At 50.1% G+C, this 23,420-nt stretch overlaps 1 protein-coding gene and 1 long non-coding RNA gene across 3 annotated transcripts; both read left to right on the top strand.

The window, feature by feature from the left end:
* Nucleotides 1-3,094: 3,094 nt before the first annotated feature.
* Nucleotides 3,095-9,729, top strand: GINS3 (GINS complex subunit 3). Of its 2 annotated transcripts, XR_012630540.1 has the most exons (4): nucleotides 3,095-3,326; nucleotides 3,792-4,025; nucleotides 6,638-8,682; nucleotides 9,434-9,729. XR_012630540.1 is itself a non-coding variant. In XM_074881543.1 (3 exons), exons 1-3 carry the CDS (start codon nucleotides 3,153-3,155, stop codon nucleotides 6,866-6,868), a joined length of 639 nt encoding a protein of 212 aa, XP_074737644.1. In that variant the 5' UTR covers nucleotides 3,095-3,152; the 3' UTR covers nucleotides 6,869-9,729. The 2 variants fall into 2 exon arrangements, 1 of the variants encoding a protein (XP_074737644.1); XM_074881543.1 differs by having other exon boundaries at nucleotides 6,638-9,729.
* Nucleotides 9,730-19,274: 9,545 nt separating this feature from the next.
* On the top strand, nucleotides 19,275-22,210 carry LOC141948739 (uncharacterized). The gene is made up of 2 exons (XR_012630541.1): nucleotides 19,275-19,468; nucleotides 22,094-22,210. It is a non-coding gene; the product is annotated as an uncharacterized LOC141948739 (long non-coding RNA).
* The last annotated feature ends 1,210 nt before the right edge of the window (nucleotides 22,211-23,420 follow it).

Genomic DNA, 23,420 nt, shown 5'->3' with positions numbered 1-23,420 from the left:
CAGCTGTGCAATACAGAGACATCAGCTTGCTCTGATCAAATGAAGCTCCCTAGAAGAAGCAAGCAATTTAAGTTTGCTTCTCTGAATTTATCGGAGATATTAAATGGGCTGAATTTTGTGGTATTCAAGATTTAAAAAGTACATAGATGGGATGTAACAGCTGTCCCTTGATTTCATTCTTTCCCATACTTTGCAATCTTCTCAATTTATCTACCGTACCTGAAAGTAATTTGGGTTTTAACCACCACAACTCAGACTTCCTTCTGTAATATTTTTTTCTGTCATTACTCAGTTTTTGGCATACGCTTTCACCTCCTGCCTCTTTGCTCCACCACCACCTTCTCTCAACATCTCTTTCCCTTTCTTCTTACACACTTTCAATCTTTTCTTTACTGTGGTTATTGAGGGATTCTGTTACTGTCTCTGTAAAGCTACAGGGTCTGACACCCCTCTCAGACTACTTCTGCTAGTGTAGCTCCATGTGACATAAAGGGTTCTCACTTTACACAAATGCAGGAGGAGAATGAAATCTCCAGTTTATAAATCCTCCAAGTACAAACAGGCTCAGTTATGGCAGGACATTCCTTTTCTTTCAGGAAGGTCTTGAAATCATATTTATGAAAATATAATATGGTTTAGGATGCTGGGCTCATTATGCATATTTTTATACTAAAATTCACACACAAGTGTTCAAGAATAAGAACCTGCCTAGTACCTTTCTCAGAAGGAGAAGGCAAACATGCTACAAAAAGGGGTGACATAATTTTGGCTACCAAACCCATCATTCTTTAAAATTCTCACCAAAGAACAATTTTTCAACTGATTTTACAGTGAGTGTAAACATCTTTCCCTTTGTGTTCTTTCAACTCTGCTCAGTACCTTAGGCTTTCCTCACCTCTGTGCCTTATTTCAGTATCACGTGCTACAGGCCGAGGCATCTTCGGACACAGGCAAGCAGTGATTTTCTTTCTTCTTTTTCTGGATGTGTTTCTTCTGCACCCTAGAAAAAGAGAATATTTCATTTGCATAGTTCTCTCTTCTCACTCACAGTGCAAGCTTTCATATTTAGCATAGAGATTTTTTTCCTAAACCTGATTCATCGGGGCATATTTTTACTAATCCAATTCAGCAAATAATAATTTTATCAGAACTGCCCTTTAGAAAGAGCTTCTGGAAATTGCTTTGTAACTCATTTGAAAAATGTGCACAGATAGAAGGATTTTTCCAAACAGGAAGACTTCATCTCTCATTAAAAAAACCACAAAACCAACACAATAGCTAACATTGCTACCTCTACTATAATGCATGTTTTCTGTACCATAGGTAAAAATTCAGCATCTTACAAGAAACTATCTCTTACATCAAACCTCTTTTCAGGAGCGTGCCTTTCCCTTACAGCTGTTGTCAGGATTTAAGGCACCTGACTAATGGGAAAAGGGGACGTTCTAAAATCAGCAGTGTGCATGTCACACGGACAAACACACGCGCATACATTTCTTCTGCTCTTGGGTCTGCTTCCGATACTTGTCTCACAAACTAACGGCATTTAGATTTTTGCAAATCCAGCACACCACGGTTCACAAAAAGCTTGCCATTTCTCTGCTGGCTGGATTTTTATAGCATATACTGCCATGGTACCTAAGGGGTGTGTAGGTGATGGAAGTACATCATCCTAAAGTCTCAGTCTCCACTGCCCGTTCTTTATTTTTCTTAGTATGAAATAAAATAGCACAAGATTTAATAAACTGGTGCAAATTTGATTATTTTTGCATGGGTTTGACTTTGATCAAGATATTAAAGTACTAGCATGCTAATTAATGAAGACAAACCAATTCCAAATCACAATGGATCCAGCTTGAGCAAACAGCAGCACGAAGAATGCTGAGGTTGTAAGAATTAAAAGATAATTGAAGAGGCGTTGGCTTACGCCTTAGTCATGGACTGAAAATGTCATTAAACAAATCATCAAACCCCCTATAAATAACTCTGTCATTATTTTTCAGGGACATTGTCAGGTCTCTCAGTTTCAGCTCTGCTCAGTTGCTTGTTTTTCTTCCTTAGCAGAACAGAGACTGAAATATTTACTAGATTATTTAAATGTTATTTTATAGGCCACTGTATATAGAAAGGGTAATGTTTTCAGCATACAGCTTACGGAATAGCAAGAAAACTTTAATGTGGTGAAAAATGAGCTAATTTTGAAACAACAGAATAATGAGGAAAAAAAAAAGCATGTCTGGTTCCAACATGAAGTAAAATTCAGATAAAAAATGGGAGGTAACCACTGTTGTTATGCTTATACAATCAAACCCAGAATTTAGCACAGGGTATTTGATTCTGCCATCAAAATATTACTTCATTTCTTTATAGCACTAAAACACATCGGGATGTAGCCTCACTTTGACATCCATGGTATACATAGCTCATTAATACCAACTTCTGGCTACTCAGCACAGTCACATCCATCACCCTTGTACTCCGCAAGATGACCCATGTCCTTAATTGCCAAAAACAAACGCAGGGATAACTAACCACACGAGCGACATTCACTTGGCTTTTCATAGAGCTAACCGGCAGGTTCAAATCAGTGTATTTAAGGTGCAAGGCGCTCCCTCGCCTGCCAGGACAGCTGTTCTGAGGGGCCAGACATTGCAGCAGGCCGGAGGGTCGTGCCAGAGGACGGGGACTCGTCAGCCGTGACCTGAGCACACTGCTGTGGGGAGCTCTGCGGCTAAACCCGCCCGGTGTGTGTATTCAGACGGCCTAGGCCTTCGAGACACCCCCGTGCCAGGGCTCTGCCCGCAGGGCCGAGGCTGCTGTGCTGGGAGGGGGTGGCAGCCGCAAGGCCCTGCCCAGGGCCTAGTCCGAAAGCAAGCCGGAGCCTGTCCCCTGCCGTAAAGGGGGACACCCGCCAGCACGGACACAAGGCCGCGCCAGGGCCGGGGCTCGGCAGCTCGCAGCCTGACGCCTCGCTTCCCCTCCCCTCGCCCGGCGCGGCTGTGAGGGGGACCCCGACCCCCGCGCCGGGCACGGGGCGCGGCGGCGCGGGCGGAGGCGGGCGGTCCCACGGCGCATGCGCGGCGGGAGGGGCCCGGTTGGCTGGGCGGGAGCCGCGGGGCACGGCGGCCGCTCCGGTGCCCGCTCGCCCGGCCATGTCTGAGGCGTATTTCCCTGTGGGCCCCGGGCTGGGCCTGGAGGAGAACTTCCTGTCGCTGGATGACATCCTGATGTCGCAGGAGAAGCTGCCGGGCCGCGCCGAGAGCAGCCTGCCGCGCCTGGCCTTCGCGTTGGGCCAGGGGGCCGGCCCTGGCGACGCCATCCCGGAGGTGACCGGCGGGGGGGGGGGGGGAACTACGACTCCCAGCAGCCACCTCGCGGGGCGGCGCGGCGCGGGCGGCGGGCGCGGGGGCGCGGGGGCCGCTGGGAGCTGTAGGCCCGGGCCGGGCCTGTGGGGGCTCGGGGGCCGCCCGGCGCGCCTCTTTCCGCGCGGCCAGGCCCCGGCGGTGCTCAATTTTTGGGGTCACTGCAAGGAAATTTATGCTCCTACCTGCTTTTTAAGTGCAGTAACAGCATCGATTAAAAAAGAAATCCACTTTCAGAGCCTTGCAGTAATAATTAATGCCTCTAAAGTGTGTCTGGTTAATATTACAATTACAGTAGGCTGTTCTGAAAACAAAATTGACTCTTTCTAATACTGAATCTTCATTAATAAAGTTCACTGTCTGTCTTTGGGGTTGCTTTACTCATATTTTCATGGCAAGGACAACTTTTGTTCTTTCTCATTCATGCAGGGATCAAAGCTGGAAATACCTCTGTGGCTTGCTAAAGGTCTACATGACAGCAAAAGAAGAATAATTTCTGTGGAACTGCCAAAGATTTACAGGGAAGCCTGGAGGACAGTGTTCAGCGCTGATGCCAATGTGGTCGATCTCCATAAAATGGGGCCATACTACTATGGATTTGGCTCCCAGCTCCTGAATTTTGACAATCCAGAGAATCCTGAGATAGCTCAGACTATCCTGCAGGCAAGTAACTGAACTAAGTCTTGAAATTTGGTTCTACATTTTTCCATCTTCCTCTTGTTCCTAGCAGCTCATCAGACAGGAACAATATCCTGTTTTAATCCAAATGACTTCTGGATTGAATATGGATTTCTAGATAAAGATGTAGGATGACCCTTTTGGCTACCACACCGTCTAATGGTGGAAGCCTCAAGTCTGCACCCAGCAGTGTGATTTTTAGCTTGGAGTTTCCACACTATAAATATGGTATTTCATAAAATCTTGTAAAACAGGTAAGATTATTTAATTGTGCCCGTGCTGCAAGGCAGAATTAATTCACCCTCTATTATTTCTGGTTTTCTACTCTGTTTTTAAAACTGTAGTGATGAGAATGCACACTCCTCTAGGCAATCTGTTTCAGTGCTTCGCCATCCTAATCTTAGGTTTCCTCTAATGTCTAAACTAAAGCTCCTTTGCAGCAATACAAGCCCTGTTCTGTTTGTCTCATACACAGTAAACAGATCATTCTCTTCCTTCCTGCAGCAGTCCCAGTTCATTTGGTATCTCTTCATGGGTCATGCTTTCTAACCTCCAATTGTCCTTACTGTGCACTGCTGATATCTTTACAGTTGATCTGCATCCACTGTGACATGCAGTGCCCTGAAGTCTCCTGCTCAGGACTTGTGCTGATGTAAACAAAAAGATTACTTTGTGACTTTTGTAGGCCATGATGCTCTTTGCTCATCTTGTTTTTCACAATAGTGACATTGATACGCGTTCGGTTTACAGTCCACGGTAAGACAGTACAGATTCTATACCCAGACAATCGTTCCTCTTCCAGCATTTGTACAGTTCCCTATTTCTTCCTTAATGTAAAACCTTACATTAGTCCCAGCTGAATTACATCCTGTTGTTTTCCCACTTTCTCTCTAATTTGTTGATTATGAATTAAAGAGTTCTGCAACATGCTTGCAGTCATCCCTCCTCCTTCTGCATGTTGTTTGCTAATCTAATAAACATAACTTTGGTTCCTTTAGTAAGTGTATTAATATATCAAAAAGTACTTGGTTCCAGATAGACCTCTGTTGAACTCCGCTCGATATGTTCTTCCCTCCTGACAGGAGCTGTGGATAGTTGTCTTTACGGACCACCTACGTGTGTTTAGCCAAACCTTGCAAGAATGTCCCATGGCAGATACCTGTCTGCTGCTTTTTCTCCCTTTGTAGGGCCTAGCATCCTGCTGTCATAGGAAGCTAGGCTGGTGTCTCAAAGTTTGTTCTTGGCAAGTCCATGTTGGCTGCTACTCTTCACTCTGTTTTCTTGCAGAAGTTTATGTATAGTTTATTTGTTCCAGTATGTTTCCAGGAATTGATACTCATGGATTTAATTCCCTGGCTCTTCCTCCCTCTCCATCTCCCCTTTCTCTTTTAAAAGATAGATACCATCTTTGCCAGCTTCCGGACTTCTGTGCTGTTTGAGCTTTTAAAGATAACCACTAACAGCTTTGAGATTTCTTCAGCAAGCTCTCTAAGTAGTCTGGGATGATTGTTATTGGCTTTTTTTTTCTTCTTTTTTTTTTTTTTCCTCTGCTCTTTAAATGAGGGCTGATGCGGCGAGGCTTTAAAGCACTGCTGCTTTCTTGGAGTTGTCCACTGAAAGCTTGCTTTCTGCATTGAGGAGGTGACCACACCTTTCCTTGTCTTTTCTCTTTCTGCTAATGGACATCTTGGGAAAAAACCCGCATTAGCATGCATTACTTGTTGACAGAAAAATCAAAGCATGCAAGGTATGCCTTCTCTTTATTAAAAGCAAACAAGAGGGGAGTTATGCTGACTTAAAAAGTAAACAGAACACCAAAAATACTTCGTCTCCCAAATATTCAGGAACTATAAATGTGGAGTATAACTATTCAGTGTCAAAGGCAAAATGAGAGTTATTAATTTATAACATATTTATTCTGTAAGTAAATCTCTAAAATACTACAGTTCTGATGATTCTGGAATCAGCTTCTGAAATAACAAAGCACAGTTTTCAAAGAGTTTTGACCCTCTTTTCTTTATTCCCAAAAGCAAAGGTAGGGAGGGAAGTAAAAATCCTTAAATATGTCTTGTTGCTTAGCTTTCTAAAATGTTACCTATTAGTTGTAGATTTGGTTTTTTGACTTTTTTGGTGGCTAAGTGTTTTTTCAGCATACTGAATGCTTAACAGTGGCTGTGTTTGGCTTAACTTCCCAGGCCGTTCGCAAGTTGCAGCTTGTATGTTCCTGCAGCAGTTGCTGTGGCATGAAATTCATTCCACCCTCTCTAAAGCAATAATTGCTTGTGAAGTGAGATGGAATAGATTGTAATTGTGTTATACCCTGTGGTCTGCTCAAGCCTGTCATTAGGAAGCAGCCAAAATCTAATTCTGTTCTTGCTTCCCATCCAGTGTATCAGGCACTTGCTCTCCCAGCTCAGACAGGAAATGGTTTGTCTTTGTATCCAGGATTAATAAGTGCTGTGCTGTTTGCAGACCCTTGACTAGTTGTCAACTAGAGCCTACACTTTTGCTTTTCAGTCTTGAAAGCTCAGGCTTCTAGCATTTGTGCTGAAGAAACCCCTGTGTTACTTGTCAGTAATTCTGCTTATCTTTGTTAGACGTTTATTAGCCGTTTCCGTCGTATCATGGACTCCTCTCAGAATGCCTACAACGAAGACACATCAGCGCTGGTGGCTCGGCTGGATGAACTGGAGCGAGCCTTATTTCGAGCTGGCCAGAAAGGGCTGAATGACTTCCAATGCTGGGAAAAGGGACAGGCTTCTCAAATCAGAGCTTCCAGTCTGGTCCAGAATTACGGGAAAAGAAAGTTCACAGATGTGGATGGTTGAAAGCCTTGAAGAACATGGTGCTACAGTGGGGGACACTGAGAGGTTTACAGTCTGTCTGCCACAGAAGAGCAAGATGAATCAGCTTTGGGGAAGGACAGGCTTCCTGATCATTAATGGGAATTCTTCTCTGTAACATTTTTGGATTACACTAGTGCAAATTTTAAAAGCAGGCAGCAAGGGTATAAAAAATAGATGGCCTCACATCACTGGATAGCTTTACAGCTTACCCATACAACTCCTGAGGATTTTCAGTTAAAGTGTTTTCTAGGTGGCTGAAAGGGTATGACAGGGTTTTCTAAAAGGGTAATTAACATTTATTATTCCTTATCTTCCAAATTGATATTTACAGTACCGGATCTTTTGGGAGAAAAGTGTAATTCTCTGTATTTCATCTTGCCCTTCTCATTCCAACCTCCTGGGAACAGCTGTCGCTGACCCCCAGTGATGTGGAAAAAAGTGTGTCACAAACTGCATTGAATTTTTCCCATTTCTTATACATTGAGGTGCAACAGGTACTCTTTGTGATGCAGGAATGTTTTTCTTTGCTGACTTTTGTACACAGTGTTAATGCCTTGGAGAAAAACACCTCCTCCACCATGTAGCAAGCGAAGTGGGTGTGCAAGTCTCATCCTCGCTCTCTCTTTTGGCCCTTGCGGGGTTGATGCTGCATGGGATGGAGAATGTTTGATGTGAGGGGCTTTTGTGATGGATGTGTCTCTGTGATGGGTGTTAAGCTCCTCTGCTTGTTTTATGGAGGAGGCAACAGAAGGCAACAAAGAGTTAGTCTGGACTGGATCAGAAGCAGCAACTTTAATGGAAACTCTCCCCGATTCTCAACCTCTGAGCCATCTGTTTTCCCATGAGAAATTCTTCTGATTACTGAATTTGGTTAGTAGAAGGGACAGAGCAAGCTGAGTTTCCTTCCTTCTGATCCATCTAAATGATCCTAGTAAATGTCATTCTTGCCAGTAGTAGTGACTGGAGTTGGAACCTGCTGAACAGCACAGTGGTTATCATCCTGTGTGGATGCCCTAAAAACTAAATTATCTGAAGTCCCATTGGATTGGAGATAGAAAACAGATGGTTATCTCTGTAGGATGTGGTTCGCATGGTCATCAGGATGATTGTCCTTTGGAAGCAGGTATTAGACATCTTATGGGTGCTTCTAATCATCTGTAGAAGCTGGACCTTGCAGAGTACCTAAGTGGAGGAGCCAGATCGTAATGATACCGAGCGCTTCCTCTTCTGTGGGAATCGCTGGGAAGTGACAGCCAGATCCAAGTCTTGGAGTTGTTGTTACTGGCCTTTCAGGTGCACCTGGATATTGGATACTTCAAACTGGAAACCTGAGTACAAAGAGTGTGTGGCCGTTGGCCAGAGGAGTGAAAGCTCTGCCTCTGGAGGTGGTGAGAGGGGGCAGCGTGCTGGCTTCGCAAGCACCTTGGCATCTTCGCCTCAACTGCACGGGGCACAGGAGACCAATTGGAAGCTGTGCCTGGCAAAGTACTTCAAGTACATGCAAGATCAAATGCTGCTGCACTTCATGAGTTAATGGCACACAATAGCCTATGCATTTTGGTGGAGCTTTTGTCTATTGTCTGTTTCTGGATTTTTATGTTGAATAAATATTTTGTAAGGGGACGCTTGTAATGTAAAATGTGTGTTGTGAATTGCTCTGCAGCAGTAAAATTAGTCACAGATTGGAAAGTGCAGGTCTCTACAAAACTGTGGCTGTGATAGATAATTCATTCCTGCTTATATCATTCCTCTTCTCTTACAGGTAATGTGGTCAGGAGCTACATTCGAGCAGTCATGTGAGTGTAGAAGTAGTTCCTGTCTGACTTATCCACGTGGGTAATAGCTGGTTGCTCAAGTTGTGGGAGAGACACTACCAACCAATCAATAAGCTATTGATTTTATAAATTGCATTTTTATGAAACACAAGATGGATGGAGGTGATTCCATGTTACCTCAGCTTTGTTGTAGAGGGGTGGGTAGTGGGTGGAAGCTGGCTGTCTCTACTCGTACCCTCCTGCTCCAAGTGCTGTAGCATAGACTCATGTAGCGTGTCAGAGCTGCAAGGGATGCAGGTCTAAGTCATCTCTGATAAGAACCGTTTTTGAGTTGGAAGGATTATTTTGATGAGATGGTGGCTTTCAGATCCAGTTGGGTTATAACCAAAATCACTAGTTCCATCAATTTCTGGACTGATTTTGGTGACTATCTCAACTCATTTTCCTACATTTGTAAGACCGTTTTTCTTCTCTACTGCTGGGTGCAAAGTTCAAGCAGACGGCTGCTCATTTGCCAACATTTTGTGCAGCTACTTTCAGAGTGGGGAGAAAAAAAATCCCTGAAGTAGTCCTCAATGTCACTGGCTTTTTGTAAGTAGGCAACGTCACTTTTAGTAACCCTGAGTATTTAGGAATAAACACCAGTAAGACCCTTAAAAAATCTAATCCTGTGATTTTAAATTACAGTGTTTGGTTAGTAGATTTGATATTCTGTTGATATTTTTTTGTTTGTTTTTTCTTTGCTGGCTGGAATGCCTTTTTTTCTGTCCAGAAATACAACAAAAGAGTGCTCTGTACTTTTTATGAACACAAACTATGATTGCACCACAGAAAGCTGTAAGTTAGAAGAGTTTGAACTTGTGTATTTTCAGCATGGCACAATAAATCTTCATTACAGAACTACAAAAGAGGTCTGAAAAGGACTTTGAAGTGTAATTTCTCCCCATGTCCCTCAGCTTTTAAACTGGAGGACTACTGATATTTATGAGAAATCAGTCCATCGACACATTTTACAGTATTGCCACAGTGGTTTTCATTGCAATCAAATAAAAAATATGTGAAACTTCAGATGCTGATTAGTTATGTGTTTACATCAGAATATTTGTTTGGGTTTTAATGGCCTGGTTTTGAATAGAGGTATGCGCTGACCTAGCCCAGTCCTTCCCCTAGAGCAAGGAGTTGGACTTGATCCTTATGGGTCCCTTTCAACTTGAGATATTCCGTGATTCGCCCTGTCTAACCCGTCTCAGGATGGTGTTTGGCAGCCAGGCCTTTAGAAGCTGCCTCTGCAGCAGGACCCACAGCCTCCCTAGGCAGTCTGTTCGCCTGCCCAGCTGCAGTGGATGACGAACCTGCATGTTAACTGATACAGCAGAAAACATGGTCAGTCAGGGTTCCTGGTGGTGAATTCCTGTTGGAATGGATAGTAAAACTGAAAAATCTCCTCACCTAAATTTTACATTAACTTTTTGTAAAACTCAGTTCCTCTTGTTTATCTCTTCTATGCATTTTTTTTCAAGCAGGTGAGGCAGCTGTGGAGATTTGACCCCCAGTTAAATACAAAGAGCACACACACACTTTCTCACCTACTTAAATTACCTTTTCACAAAACATTAATGTTTCTTCCTTGGTCTCCTTTGCTCTAAACAATGTCTTAGTTTGTCCTCTGGCATTGATTTATTTTTGGTCAGCAGAATGAAGTAGCTGATTGCTTCTGCAAGCCTGGAAGCAATAGGTGGTGTCATTCAGACCAACGGCAACCAGGAGCAGGAGCAGCAAGAAATTTTTCAGAACTGACGTACTGTAACACCACATATTATTTTTATGAGAGAAACACTGGCACCTAACTGAGTTAGGAGCACAAGCCTTTCTGATCAGTGATTTTCTAGCCATTTTTTGGTGACCAGCTATTACAAGAGCTTCATTCAAAATTTTAATTGAACCAGTTTCTTAACAGAGATGTGATGTAATTCAGTAAAGGCACAGTGTGAATGCTTTCTTCACACAGAGCTGCTTCTGTCCCCAGATGTGCTTTTTATAAAACATATTGTCTGGTAGCACAGCATATGGCTCTGGAGTTCATGTTGGTTTTTTAAAAGAAATAAGCTATTCATCTGGCACTGCCTCTGCTTGGCGGGAGGCAACTCAAAGCTGTTCCTTGCCTCAGTTTCCTTTTCTGACAAACGAAGGTAATGCTCTCTTATTAAGAGTGTCTTTTGTCCTCTGGGCTGTAGGCAGTGTCTCTGTCACAGCAGATGCACCAGCCAGGTTTTCCCAACTCTACTGCATCTGCCAGAGCACAGATACTTACTTGGTAAGTGCTTGTCAGAGCTAAAAGATTCCCCTTTTTGGAAGTCACTGTGGTTTCCTTGATAAGTTCCATTAAAACCTTACTGCTAAGCTTCTTCAAGACTGCCACATATGTGATAACTTATAAAGATAAAAGAAGTGCTTTTCCCACTCTCTGACCTTCTCTCCTACCTGAACAGCCACTTGACCCTGCAGAGAGTAGCCAAGCGTGCAGTGCTAAGCCCATGTTTCTCCTGTTTCCCTGATCTTACCTGCTCAGAAGTGCTTTTGCTAGAGTTGACAGCAGCCTGAGCACTAAATGCTGAGCAGAACTGTCAGTGGGACTTTGTGCAAAATCTGGTGGAAGGGTGACTGATTGCCCTGGTTTCATCATCTCACACAAGTGAGTAACGGGGGAAGACCATGCACACTTTCAACTTAGGTCTGATGGTTTTGCTTTGCGAGACTGGCTTTGGGAGCTGAACTCTAGTGGGTGTAACATGCTTTTCTGTGCTTTGTGCTGGTGGGGCAATGTGATTCAAGTCTGGGCCAGGCAGATGCTGCTTTGAAAGAAGCTATTCCAGTTTGGGCTTCCCTTGAATGTGTCTCCTGGGTGAAGACCATCTGAGTACTTGCCTTGAGTTCTATCTTCTACTGTAGTGTTGCTGACTCAGAGTTGCTTCTTACATCTAGACCCAGGAGGCTTTTGGGTGTGGGAACATCCTGATGGACTTTGTTTTGGAACTAAACCTGACATGGTGTCAGCAGGACAATGGGGATGTCATGTGCACGTCGCTGTGGAGAGGTTGCCAACCTACTGCCTCTGGGCTGGAGCTGAACATACATGTTACTAGTGTATTGAGTTTTTATCTAGTTTATCGTGCACAAACCCAATGTGCACAAACCAATGTGATCTCTTCACCACTAAGATACTTCTGCAATGAATTGGGGTCAGTGAAGCTGGAAGCTTCATGTTCCACTCTCTGCTCAAACAATATCGTCGTCTCAGCCTACCTTAGATACAGAGTCACGTTGCAGCTTTATACCCTGCTGGTGTTATGCAGTTTTAGAGACACTGTCTTGCTCCTTTTCTGCCCAAGTCTGCAGTAACCTCTGCTGTGGGCTGAAGTGCACGTTCGGTTTTCCCAGTAGTTCCTAGGAGGGTTTGAAACGATGTCCACAGGAAGGCCGTGGCCTGGGAGGGCCTGTGTGTGCACTGCTTGTCAGCAGCCAGGAGAGGGGGCACTGAGCTCAAGACATTGTTTTTGTGCAGGTCCTACAGTAACTGCTTTAAGGTTGTAGATAGCCAGAATCCTATTTGGCCTGTGAGATCAAACGAGGTGTCTCAGTGACTTTCTGTTGTATCTGCCAGGCGAAAACACAAGTCAAGTGAGATTCAAGGCAGAGTTTAGGTTGCGCTGCCTTGTCCTAGATCTGAGCAGACAAGAAGAGTGGATATGGTTGGCAGAGGCAATGAAAACGAAGTATTACTGATTGCTGTGTAAGGAGGGAAGTGGTGAGAAAGCTGCCAAGAAAGAGTAGCAGAGGAGGAGATGGACTGACACTTGGCTGTGCCACTTCAGTCGATGTGAGATGTGCTGGGTACGCCCCGAGCGGGTGCGGACGCGCCTGGTGCTGCAGCAGTCAGTGCCCTGCGGGGTCCTGGGGCACTGCGGGGGGCTGCGGGAGTCAGCGCCCTGGGTCCTGCTGCCTTCTCCTTCACAAAGTGTTACTTGCTTATTCCTCAGCTGAAACGCCAGAGAAATGGAGTTAGGATGGAGTGTGTATGTGTTTAAAGGCTGTGATGCACAGAGATCAGAGAGACAGGAGACCAGCAGGTCGTCCGCAGCTCTGTTCTCTGTCTGCCAGCCTGAGTCCAGTGCTCAACATGTACCATGCAGAAATTCAGAGCCCTTCTGCAAGGGACAAATTTGCCATCCTGGCTGTGGTGGATGGAGCTGTGGCTGGTCCCATTTCTACAATACATCCTCATGAATTTGTTGGGCCAGTGAGAGACAGGGAGAAGTAAAGTTGCATCTCTCCTCCCCACCACTTGTCGGAGGGAGCTCTATCGGAAGGAGCTGCCAAGGAGCAAGAAAAACAGCCATGGAGAAGTTGCCACCCACAGTAGCCCTGGAAGCATCTGGCCATGGGAACAGTGTGCCAGGGAAGGCAGCCAGCTGCAGGGAGCAAGGCAGGGGGTGGCAGCCGCTGTGGTCCCTTTGGGTCTGCTCGGGCAGGAGACAAGAGGTGGGAAGAGACGATGGGAAACAGAGCAGGAAGGGAGAGGGGGCATATCTGGAGGCTCTCAGGAAGCAGGTCAGCATTCAGTATGGTTCTCCCTCATTTGAAGGGGTCCTGAAGTGCCTCCACTTACCATTGTAAACAGTGTAACATCTCAGGAAACAAACTGCAGGACCACTTCCAGGCTGCGCATCATGGCATGGTTTGAGACCAAAGGTTGGGGTGAAGAGAGCTGGAGGTGTGTGGGGAGGTAAAGGAGAGGAGGAGGAGGAGATGGGAGCTAGAGAGGGACCTCAGGGAGTGAGAAAGAACCCAGACAGGGCTTGAGACAAGGCTTGATGACAAGAGGGAAGAGGAAGACCATGAGCTTCCACCTTCCCTGGACACTGTTTCCATTGAGTATGCTTAATGGGTTTTGCTTCACAGCAGAAATTGCTCGTGGGAACCTCTTCTTCCTTGGGTGCTGAGGGCTGGCCAGGCTTTCCTGTGCAGGTGCCAGGCTTGCTGGGAGCCCAGCAGAGCTGACCCCGCGACACTGCTCTTGGGGGGGCTGAGTGGCACAAACTGCAGCACACTGCTGCTGCCGGACCACTCCTCGGCTGTTGCGGAAAATTACAAGGGGCGGCACAGCCCCAAAAAGCCGAGGCATTTGTTCTGGTTTTCAAAACACTTCATTAATGTCATTGACAATATCAGCAGGTTCCTGAGATTAGCATGCTTCTATTTTTGAAGAGTTATTTCTCATGGCAGGCTGCCGAGCAGTGCCAGCAGCCTTAGTATCCTTTCTATCTGGATTGGCAGGACACACTGTGGTCTTTTGCCTTTCGTTAGCCTTTGTGAAGCCACATAGCTGCAGCTTTTCACAATGCTCCCCCACACCCTGGGGGAAACGTACCTTCTTCACATTTTCCAGCTAGCCCTGTGGCAAGGCAGAAATCCCTTGTGTTTTAGGACAGAAGCCACTTTTGCTCCAGGTGCTGGGTTGCAGGCAAGGCACGGGCAGCACCTGGGCTGAGCAGGGTTTGGGGTGCGAGGAGCACGTGGGGACATGGGAGAATCTTGTGGAGTGCAGCGTGTGCTGCCTCAGGGTGCTCCGTGTCTGGGCGTAGGTCTAGGTGTGGAGTTTCAGGCACTGCTTCTCAGGGGAACAGTGCATCGTACTGATGGAACAGGTGAGGGATGTGGCTGTCTCAGTGCTTGTTCCTGGGCAGGGCTGCAGCTGCAGCATTGCATCCCGCTGTCAGGATGTGGCATGGCTGGAGTCATGGAGAAAGCAGCCGGCATTCGCTGGGGGAAGGTGAGATTCCCCTGCTCATCAGCTCAGCCCCCTTGGAAACACAAACCATGGGGCCTGCTTCTCCCCAGCTCCAGCTGGAAGGTGTGGGAGCACAGCAGCACCCCAGGACCAAACCCCCATCATAATGATATTCTCTCCTAAGTGTGTCTTTAATGCCTGGTGTTGTGATATCAGGGCTGTGCTTGAGTCATGGCACTCAAATGCATTATGAACTGCTCTTGCCCCTGTTTCAGGCTCAGGTTCTCGTTGACAACTCTGCATTAAAAGCATTTTACTTTCAATTAGCCTGTGAAATGGAGGGGGGACCGCAAGGGTGAAGATTGCTTTAAAGCTTGGAAGCCATCTTCTGTTTATGGTGGGATACTGTAAGATCAGAGAAAAATAGCTCTCCGTAAGAAATCGCAGTTTGCCTGCAGGTGAGCTTAAGAAACTGCAACACTAAAGACAGTCCCAGCCTGACCCCCCTCCAGATTTCTCTGTGCTTAGAAACAGGCAGTGGTAAGGAGATGCCTCCTGAAGGTCGTGATGGTACTGTTCCATCTCCGTTGTGATGCTGCAATACAAAGAAAACGTGGCAAAAAGCAAATGGAGATTGCAGAAGCCCAACCTATGCTCTCAGCTTGGGTGGCTTATTAAAGCTGGGCCTGTCTCTAGCTGTCCTGTTGGTCCCTTGAGGGCTCTGGGTTCTCCCCAGATAAAGCAGAAGCATGAGGAGGATTATGACAAATCCTCACAAACAGAAGGTTTTTGCTGGGCATAAAAGGAAAAATTTTTCCCGGACTTCAGACCAAGAAGCTGCCAAATGCTTAGGATACAGTGTGACTTTTTTTCTCAGGCATTAGAGCAAAAGGGGGGTGAGGAGATGACCACATGACAACATAGTCCTGTAGCTGGGGGCTTGGCAGTGATGCACTTGAGAGGAAGCAGTAAAATGGATACAGAAGTCAAGGCATCATCAAAAAATCCTCAAATGTGCCTGTTTCTCTTGCTGTGGGACTGTCTGCAGGGCGGGTGTATCTTGGCAAGCAGGCTCCCATCACAGCAATGAATTAAGATGAGTTTCATGCCTTCGCCTCGCTTACAAATACAAGATTTGTGTTTGGGTGTTTAATTGACCCCTGGGGGAGTGGGAGCTGATAGATCCTGCAGCCCCTTTCCTAAGTGCTTTTTGTGCCCATGAGTGGCTGAACGGCCACTGTCACTGCTGGCGAGCAGCTCTGTGGCTGGGGTTAGGGAGCGGGGGCCTCGTGGGCTTGTGGGGGGAGCCGTGCACAGGCCCTGGTCCTTGGGCTCACACCCTTTGCAAAAGCTTTCAGAGTCCCTCCTCAGCTGCTGGAGACCTGAGGGGCGCTGGGGGAGCGGAGCTGAGCCGAGCCAGGAGCAGCCGTTTCCCTGGGCCAGACTGTACTCTTGTACAGCCCCTGGGAACTGGGCGGGCTCCAGTGAAACCAGCAGGATTACTCCCAAGTTTGCACCAAATCAGCAGGGTTTATTGCAGTCGTGGTGGATTTACCAAGCTCTGCCTGGAGGCTGAGCTGTGATTTTTCCTTTCAGTTTGGGCTCTCAGGTGCACAAATGCAGCTCTAGCTGCCTGGGTGTGAGTCTGTCCCGTGCTGACGCAGGCAGAACGGGCTGGACAGATTATTGCCTCCCTGGGTGGCCAGGCCTTGTTGCAGCCATGCTGCTCCCCTGATGAACACTGCTCTGGATTTACACCAGCCTCCTCCAGGTGCGGCCCTCCCTGTGCATGCAGTGGCATTTAACCCCTGAGCATCTCTGCGCAGCGATCCCACCCTCACCCCCGGAGACACCCTGAGTCCCGGCTGACCAGGCTGTGCCCAGCACCCTGGGGCTTCAGCTGAGTCAGCAGGTCAGGATGGCCCAGGGAGAGGAAAATCACTGCGAATCAGGCCTTGGGAACAGCATCTGCTTTGTGGCAGTGACCGATTTAATCTCCTTAGCAATTGCCTCAATTGTAGAATCAGCAGGATGCTAATTAATTGAGAGGCACTCAACGGCAGACACTGCGATCCCTCCTGGCTTTAAGTGGAACCCTTTTGGGTTTGGCAGTTGTAGCTGGCTGCTCTCCTAATGAGTGGGCCTGCCTTGGGGCAAAAGCCCTGCATGGGGTGTCTGGACACCAGTTACCCTGTGGCTGCTCCTGCCTCCCTGCTGGCTCTGGCTGGGTCTGGTGTGTCCACACACCAGTGAGATGGTGCCACATCTGTGCACCGCTGGAGAACCACCCACATTGGCCTCCTGCTCCTGGCTCTTGGCTAAGGGAGCCAGCACAGGGATGGCTGTGACCCACCAGACCCCTCACCCTGCCTCTCCCCAGCCCCTCTGGCCTGGGGCCAGCCCCTCACCTCCACCCCGAAAGCCCACAAGCTGATTAAGCCCAGCATGTTAATTGGCTGTGACAGCTCACTTTGTTATCTTGCGTTTAGTTATCGATGGGGTGCATGTGACTGGATTCACAGTGAAGGTCAGTGCCAGGCTGGGCCAGAGCCCCTTGTTTGGTCCACCCCAGGCTGTGCGATGGGGCTCCAGAAGCTCTGCCAGGGCCAGCTGTAAACTGGCAGTACAGTCACACAGCCAGCAGCACCACCACCCCAGGGCTGTGCAGCACCCTGCCGCAGGAGGACAGAGGCTGGAAGAGAAGAGGGTTTGAATGGGTATTTGGCACCCACTTGGGAAAACCACTCTTTCCAGGGCTGTTTGACTCAAGGGTTGGATTTAAGGCTGGGAGGATGCACAGGCCAGGACAGCACCTGGTATCTGGCCCTCCCCAAACCAGTTTGGTGGCTTCGTCTTAGTTTTGACTCGCACTTCTGTAAAGGACAGGGCTATAAAGGGCAGGAGAGGGGGAGCAGGCAGGGAGGTGTGTGCCGCATGTCTGGGTTGGTGCTCCCACTTGTGCACCCCAGCAGTGCTCCTGGTGCTGGGGGGGGTCCAGGCTGCTCTTAACCAGAAGCTGCTGAAATTCAGTGCCCCCAACTTGGGCAAGCATGGCAGGGGCTGGAGGGCCAGCAGGCTGGCCACCTGGAGGGGCTGGACCTGCCGGTGGGTGGGTGGCTGTGTGCAGGGCAGGGGGGCACGTTCAACTCCCCACCATCACCCAAGTGCCTGCACTTTCATCCTGGCTGAAAGTTGGGTGCCTTGAGAAAAGAGCTCTAGAAATGTTGGCTCCTGCTTCCCATCATTGGTGGGCCAGGGTGTCCTCGAGTCCCCCCATCTCCAGACAGGCACAGGGAGATGCTCTCTGGAGAGGAGCAGTTGCTGAGTAAAGAGGCAATGAGGGATCGTGAGGACACACAGGTGGCTTTTGGTTAAAAGCTCCAAAATCCTGGCTGAGGCACTCAAACATACTGAATGCGCTTTTCCAAGAAGCTGGAGAGCTGGAGGGGAAGGTTTATGGTGAAGTGAGCCATGAGCTGTGGGAGGAAGGGCTAAAGATCTGCCTCTGTGGTGGAAAGGGTTGTGTTGCAAAGGGGTGATGCTAAGAGTTAATCTGGGACGGCGTGTGATGGTGCCAGGTCGCTGCCTCTCTCGGCCCAAATGCAGTGTGAGAGTGCATTAGCGAGAAGCAGGATGAAATCATTAGGATCGATGGATCCCCCCAGAGCTAGAGGTAGTGATCAGCTACGGGCCAAGGAGAAGGTCAGGGGCAGAGCTGATGGGGTGCAGGCAAGCGGAGTTGGGTGTTTGGCTGCTCCTGTGAAGGCTTTTGGGACGAGCAAGGAGGAAGGGCAAGGTGGCTGCTCGGACCCCTCCAGATGACTTCTCGTGCCCGGGCCAGGACTGGCGGTGCTGTAGCCCTTCCTACATGTGCTGCTCTGCCCTGCTGCATCCCCCTCCTGTCCCAGGCACCCAGGCAGGGAAGCTGATGCCTGGAACACCCCAGATGCACTCCCTGTGCTCCAGGCTCCTCTCTTTTCATGACTGTGACCCTAAGGAGCCCCCAGCCCCGGGGGCAGAGCTGGCTTCACTCCTGCCAGCCCTTACCCCCTGCCCAAGCACAGGGAATTGACTCCCCAGCTGGTTTTGCCCAAGGCTTTGCTGTCCATCCTGTGACAGCCCCTCCTTGGCTTTGCCACTCACACAGGAGCCTGGGCCAAGGCCTCAGTCTGGCTCCATCTCAGATGTGCTGATGAGGTTCTGGGAGTTTGGGCAGCACAAACGGAGCAGGCTTGGCTTGCCTGGATCAATCTCTGCCTGCACAAGCAAAGGAGCACCACGGTCACCCAGGGCTGCTGTGGCCATCTGCGAGACTCCCAGAGAGCCCCCGCCGGGGACATCTGTATCAGGCCAGGCTTAGGTTTGAGCTAGAGCAGCTTATTTTCATGGACAGCCTGCTGATGTGTCCACTGCAGGCGATGGGCGTCTGCCACCTTCCAGGGAGAGGTGGTGGGTGCCCGTCCCACCAGGGCTCCCTGCAGTTTGAGCACAGAGGGGAGAACCCAGGTCCAGCATTGTGCAAGGATCAGCAGCATCTTGCTGTCTCAGTGGGAGGGTTGCCAGGCTCACCTGAGCTTGCTTCTTACCTTTCCAACATTAGAAGCCAAATCTGCTTTAAAAAAAATCTGTCCTGCCAGCCCCAGGGACTCCATGCCCCTGGGAAAGTGGTCTGTGTTTTGAGACCCAAGTGCCCTCAGCTGCTGGCACATCTTGGTCTCACCACGAGGCGACCTTGGTATGTGCTCATGAGGCTCCCTGGTACCCAGGCAGGAGTGGAGCCCCCACCCCACCCCACCCCACCTTCTGGCTGAACTGCACATACCCGGCCAGCAGAGCGGTGCAACCCACGCACGCCTGGCCCCTGTGTCCCCAAATGCAGTTGGTGGTGATTGGGGAACTGTGAAAACTCAGAACAATTGAGTCTTCCCACTCTATCACCCTCCCCTTAAAGCATGGTGGCAGCTCACAGCCAGAGAAGCCAGCCCTTGGAAATGGCATTATCCTGCTCTCCAGGGGAAGGTAAGAGTGGGCAACTTTGCTCCATCGCGATGGGTGCTGCGTAATTGAAAATGCTGTTTAATGCTGCCTTTGAGAATGTGCCAGTGTCTGGCCTCCCAGGAGAGAGACCCTGCTGTCTCTGCTCTGTCTCACGCCTATCAGCTTGCTAAACGCATCTGCACACATGCAATCACTGAACAGCTTGGCTCTGCTCTGCTGACAGGTATTTATTTAAAGCCCGGCTTGGCTCTCAAAAGGGGCTGTCGCAGAAGCGGCGCGGCGAGGCCAGGCACTGCCGCTGCCAGGCACTGCTGCTGCCTGCTCGGGAGGGATGGGAGGGATGGAGGGGGCTGCTCAGGAGAGATGGGCAAGAGGTTGGCCTGTGGGCCCAAAGGTGTTGGCAGCCCAGCAAGTCACAGTGGGGCTGGAGGTGGGCTCTGCAGGTGAGGACCTGCAGAAGAGGTGTCTTCTGGTGGTGGGAGAACTCTTCATGTGCCAGGCCCATATCTGCAGCCGTCTGTCTTTCCCAGTGCCTCTTTACTTGTTTCAAGGCACCTCTTGTCCAAAGCAACATGTTTGCTGGTGCTAAGACACCTTGACAGCACATTAACATCCTTCATTTTGCACCTTTTCTTTGAGTGCCTTTCTCGGTTTGTCCCTGGTGCAGCTCTGAGGGGTGTTGGAGGGGGCACACTGCAGTGGGGCTGGAGGTTGTACCTGCTTTGGTGCCTGCAAAACCCAAGGCAGATGGGTGAAGCATTCTGTGGTTTTCACATATTTTGATCAAGGTTCTGGTGCTCCTGGAGGTGATTTGAGACTTTGAGGTGGAGTCTCTTGGATGCTCAGCTCCTCCCTGGCCGCAGTGGGCTCCCCAGAGCAGAGCGCGGCAGAGGGGTCCCCTCAGCATCCCTGCCTTCAGCCTCCTCTCCGCCCCTCCTGGGACAAGCCATTCCTGGGGCAGTCAGGGGGATGTTTGTACCCACACTCCGTGCTAGATGCATGTGAGCTCTGCTCTGGAAAGCCATGTGCTGACCCCTGTGCGTGGCAGCAGCGCTGGCTCCTGAGGGACCCCTGCGTCCTCTTCCTGGCTCTGGAGCCACGATGGCAGGTGCTGGAGTGATGCCTGGTCACGTCGGCCCTGCCGGGCTGGCGCGGGAGGAGGAGGAGGAGGAGGGCCTGCCTCTCCACCGTCAGCTCGCGTAGGATCGGTGATATCTCCCTCTGGCACCCACAAAGTGCAATGCCTACGCTGAGATCAGAGTTGAGCAGCTTCACCGCAGGGAGAAGGGAGTTCAAGGCAGCCCAGTGCTGCACGCACGCTGAGCTCCAGGCCAGATACCTCCCTCCGTAAATCAACTTTGCTCTGCCATGCTTGGCTGCTCAACGCAGCTGATGGACCCAGACCTTCAATTCCAGGCAGAGGTGCCTGTGCAGAGGCAGCCTTGTAAACAGCTGACAGCAGAGTCCCCAGGGCCCAAGAGTACAGCTGAGCCATGGGAATTTTTCTTGGCGGGTTGCTGGGCTTTTTTTTTTTTTTTTCCTGGCTTTTTGACAAAATCCTCCCATTTCCTCAAGGCACAGGGGCTGTGAGCGCAGGGAGGAGCAGGGCTCGCAGGAGCAGCCATCCTGCAGAACTGGTGGGCAGCTTGAGCTGAGGAAGGGGGGCACTCTGGGTCTGAATGAGCAGAGAAACTTGAACGGGGCCCAGCCCTATTAGAGGGACGTAGGAGAACATCTCGTTAGGGCAGAGCCTGCAGCCAGGATGGAAAATTACTGGTAGCCCTGTGTTGGGAGGGCAGGAGGTAGCCAGGACGGGAAGGGGGGGGCCTGGCAGCTCGCCAGCCCCAGTACATGCTTTGTGCTGCGGTGGGGGGAGCAGGCAGGGCACAGCGCATCTCTGCTCTGCGCCAGGGCATGGAGGCAATGCTCCCTGTCCTGGGCTTGGGGCTGCACGGAGAGGAGGGTGAGCTCCCTGCAGGATTGCATCTTCCCAGGCAGCGTCAGTGAAACGTGTGGTGTTAGGCTGGAGAGCGGCGTGGCTGTCTCCTGCCTGTTGCTGCCTGGAGCCCAAGCCATGAGCTCATGCTCGGGCAGTGCCACGTCGCAGCCGCCCCTTGTTCTGCACGAAGCCCAACGGTTCTGGGGAGACCAACCCACCCTGGGAGCAATCTGGGGACAGGGTTTGAGGGGTTCTTTTTTGGGGTGTCCAAGGTCCGATTGCCCTGCTGTCATTCTGGCCCTGATTATCGTGGAGACAGCAAGTTGTGGGCCTTTTGCTGCCCTGTGCATGCAAGGCTTGGGCAGATCATGCCTGCTCTAGGGTGGACAGGCAACAGGATGCAGGATGGAGCCCATCACCAACAACCAGTGCTCCAGCACCACTGCCTCGAGCCCAGGCCAGCGTGGTAGCCCTTGATATGACCATGGCTCCACAGCATGCGGGTCCCATGCCTGTGGAGCAGCTTTTACTGGCAGACACCTCTGTCTCAGCACAAGTACTTCCCCATGGCCACCAAGGTCAGCTTCTCACTGCTTTGTGTGCACTGCTGGTTTCTGAGAGATGGCTCCTGGGCATTTTTGGAAATAGGCCCTTGGGATGTGTCTCACCAACCACTAATTCTCCTTGTTTCTCCCCCTTTGGAACAGCTTGACTGAGACAACCCATCAAAGGTCCAGGGCTGAGCAAGGCAGAGCCAGCAACCACAAGCTTCAATGTCTTTATTTAAGGGCAGCAATAAAAACATCACACTTGCGCACAATGAAGGCTAAATTTAGCTCTGACTCCTCTGCACATCATCACTGGACTGCATGTGCCTCGAGGTGGTATGTAATCCCTGTGAAACCCTTCAATACAGGTGCATTGACTGTGCCGATCCCCTGCCCAGCCAACACGGGCAGCCAGCACATCTGCCCCAAGCTGCTTCTCCTCCTGCCCCCCAATTACCCCCACGTGCCGCACAGGATGCGCCCTGGAGCTCTTGGCCATGCATCAAACCCTGCCCTGCCTCGGAGCTTGGACTCAGACCTCTGCTTCCCTTGCTGGTCCTCTCTGCGGCCGCGTGCTCCGTCCGTCGCCAGCTGTCCCCCACCGGATGGGTCCTCGTGGCACCGCCAGTGCTGGGTGCCGCACTGAGAAGGGTGACCAGGGCCTGCGGAGGTACCTGCAGTGGTGTTGGGGGTCCCAGCTCACTTCTGCCAGGTCGAGACAGCACTGGGGTCCTTGCAACAGGAGCTTTGGGGAGGCACAGGGCTGTGCTGGGGCATTTTTGTTAAGAGTTTTATGGCCTTTACCCTCTTTTTCATGAAATCTCTTCAGGTTTCTTCCAGAGATGGGGGAAATGGAAGGTCCCAGGGCCTCGTGTCCTGCCACCTCCCCTCTGCCACAGCAGCATCGCTGGGTTCAGCAGTTCTGGCCCCTCTGCCTCTCCACTTGCGGGTGTGACTGCTGAGGCAGCTCCAGTGCCAGGGATCCCCGCTAGAAGGACAGCCCATTGCTCACAAGCTGGTCTTGTGCAAGACAGGTGACTCCTGGAGAGGGAGGGGTCCCTACTAGGAGCTGAGCTTTTGCTGGAGTTTTGCTCTGAAGCCCCAGCAGCATCCCCATCTCAGCTCCCCTTTCCCACCCACCTGCCCCGCTGTGCTGAGAGCGGAGCTGCCGTTGGGCTGCCGGTGGATAAGGCTTGTGGGCCTGGCAGCCCCTGCCCGGGCCCAGCTGCTCTGTGCCTCAGTTTTCCTACCAACAAATGCTACAAGAAGACATCCTACATGGAGATATGCGAGACCTTCACGTGGACGCTTCCGGCTTGCAGTGGTGCTCAGCACACGCACACAGTGTGAAACCCCTTCCCCACCCCTGCGCGTAACCCTGGGCTTCGGGGAGGACCTGCAGACCCTGTCACTGCACGGGGTCAGCCAGATCCGTCCCAGGGCCGGGGACCATGGGCTGTCTGCTGCGCTCTGGCTACCGGGCCGT

Source organism: Strix uralensis, chromosome 12 (assembly GCF_047716275.1).
Source record: "Strix uralensis isolate ZFMK-TIS-50842 chromosome 12, bStrUra1, whole genome shotgun sequence".
In the NCBI taxonomy this organism is placed as follows: domain Eukaryota; kingdom Metazoa; phylum Chordata; class Aves; order Strigiformes; family Strigidae; genus Strix; species Strix uralensis.
This window is presented reverse-complemented; position numbering and strand designations above follow the sequence as displayed.

Coding starts and splice junctions, on each gene's coding strand:
- GINS3 (XM_074881543.1), top strand. CDS start 3,153: ATGTCTGAGGCGTATTTCCCTGTGGGCCCCGGGCTGGGCCTGGAGGAG. Junction 3,327..3,791: donor CTGGCGACGCCATCCCGGAG/GTGACCGGCGGG, acceptor TCATTCATGCAG/GGATCAAAGCTGGAAATACC. Junction 4,026..6,637: donor TAGCTCAGACTATCCTGCAG/GCAAGTAACTGA, acceptor TATCTTTGTTAG/ACGTTTATTAGCCGTTTCCG.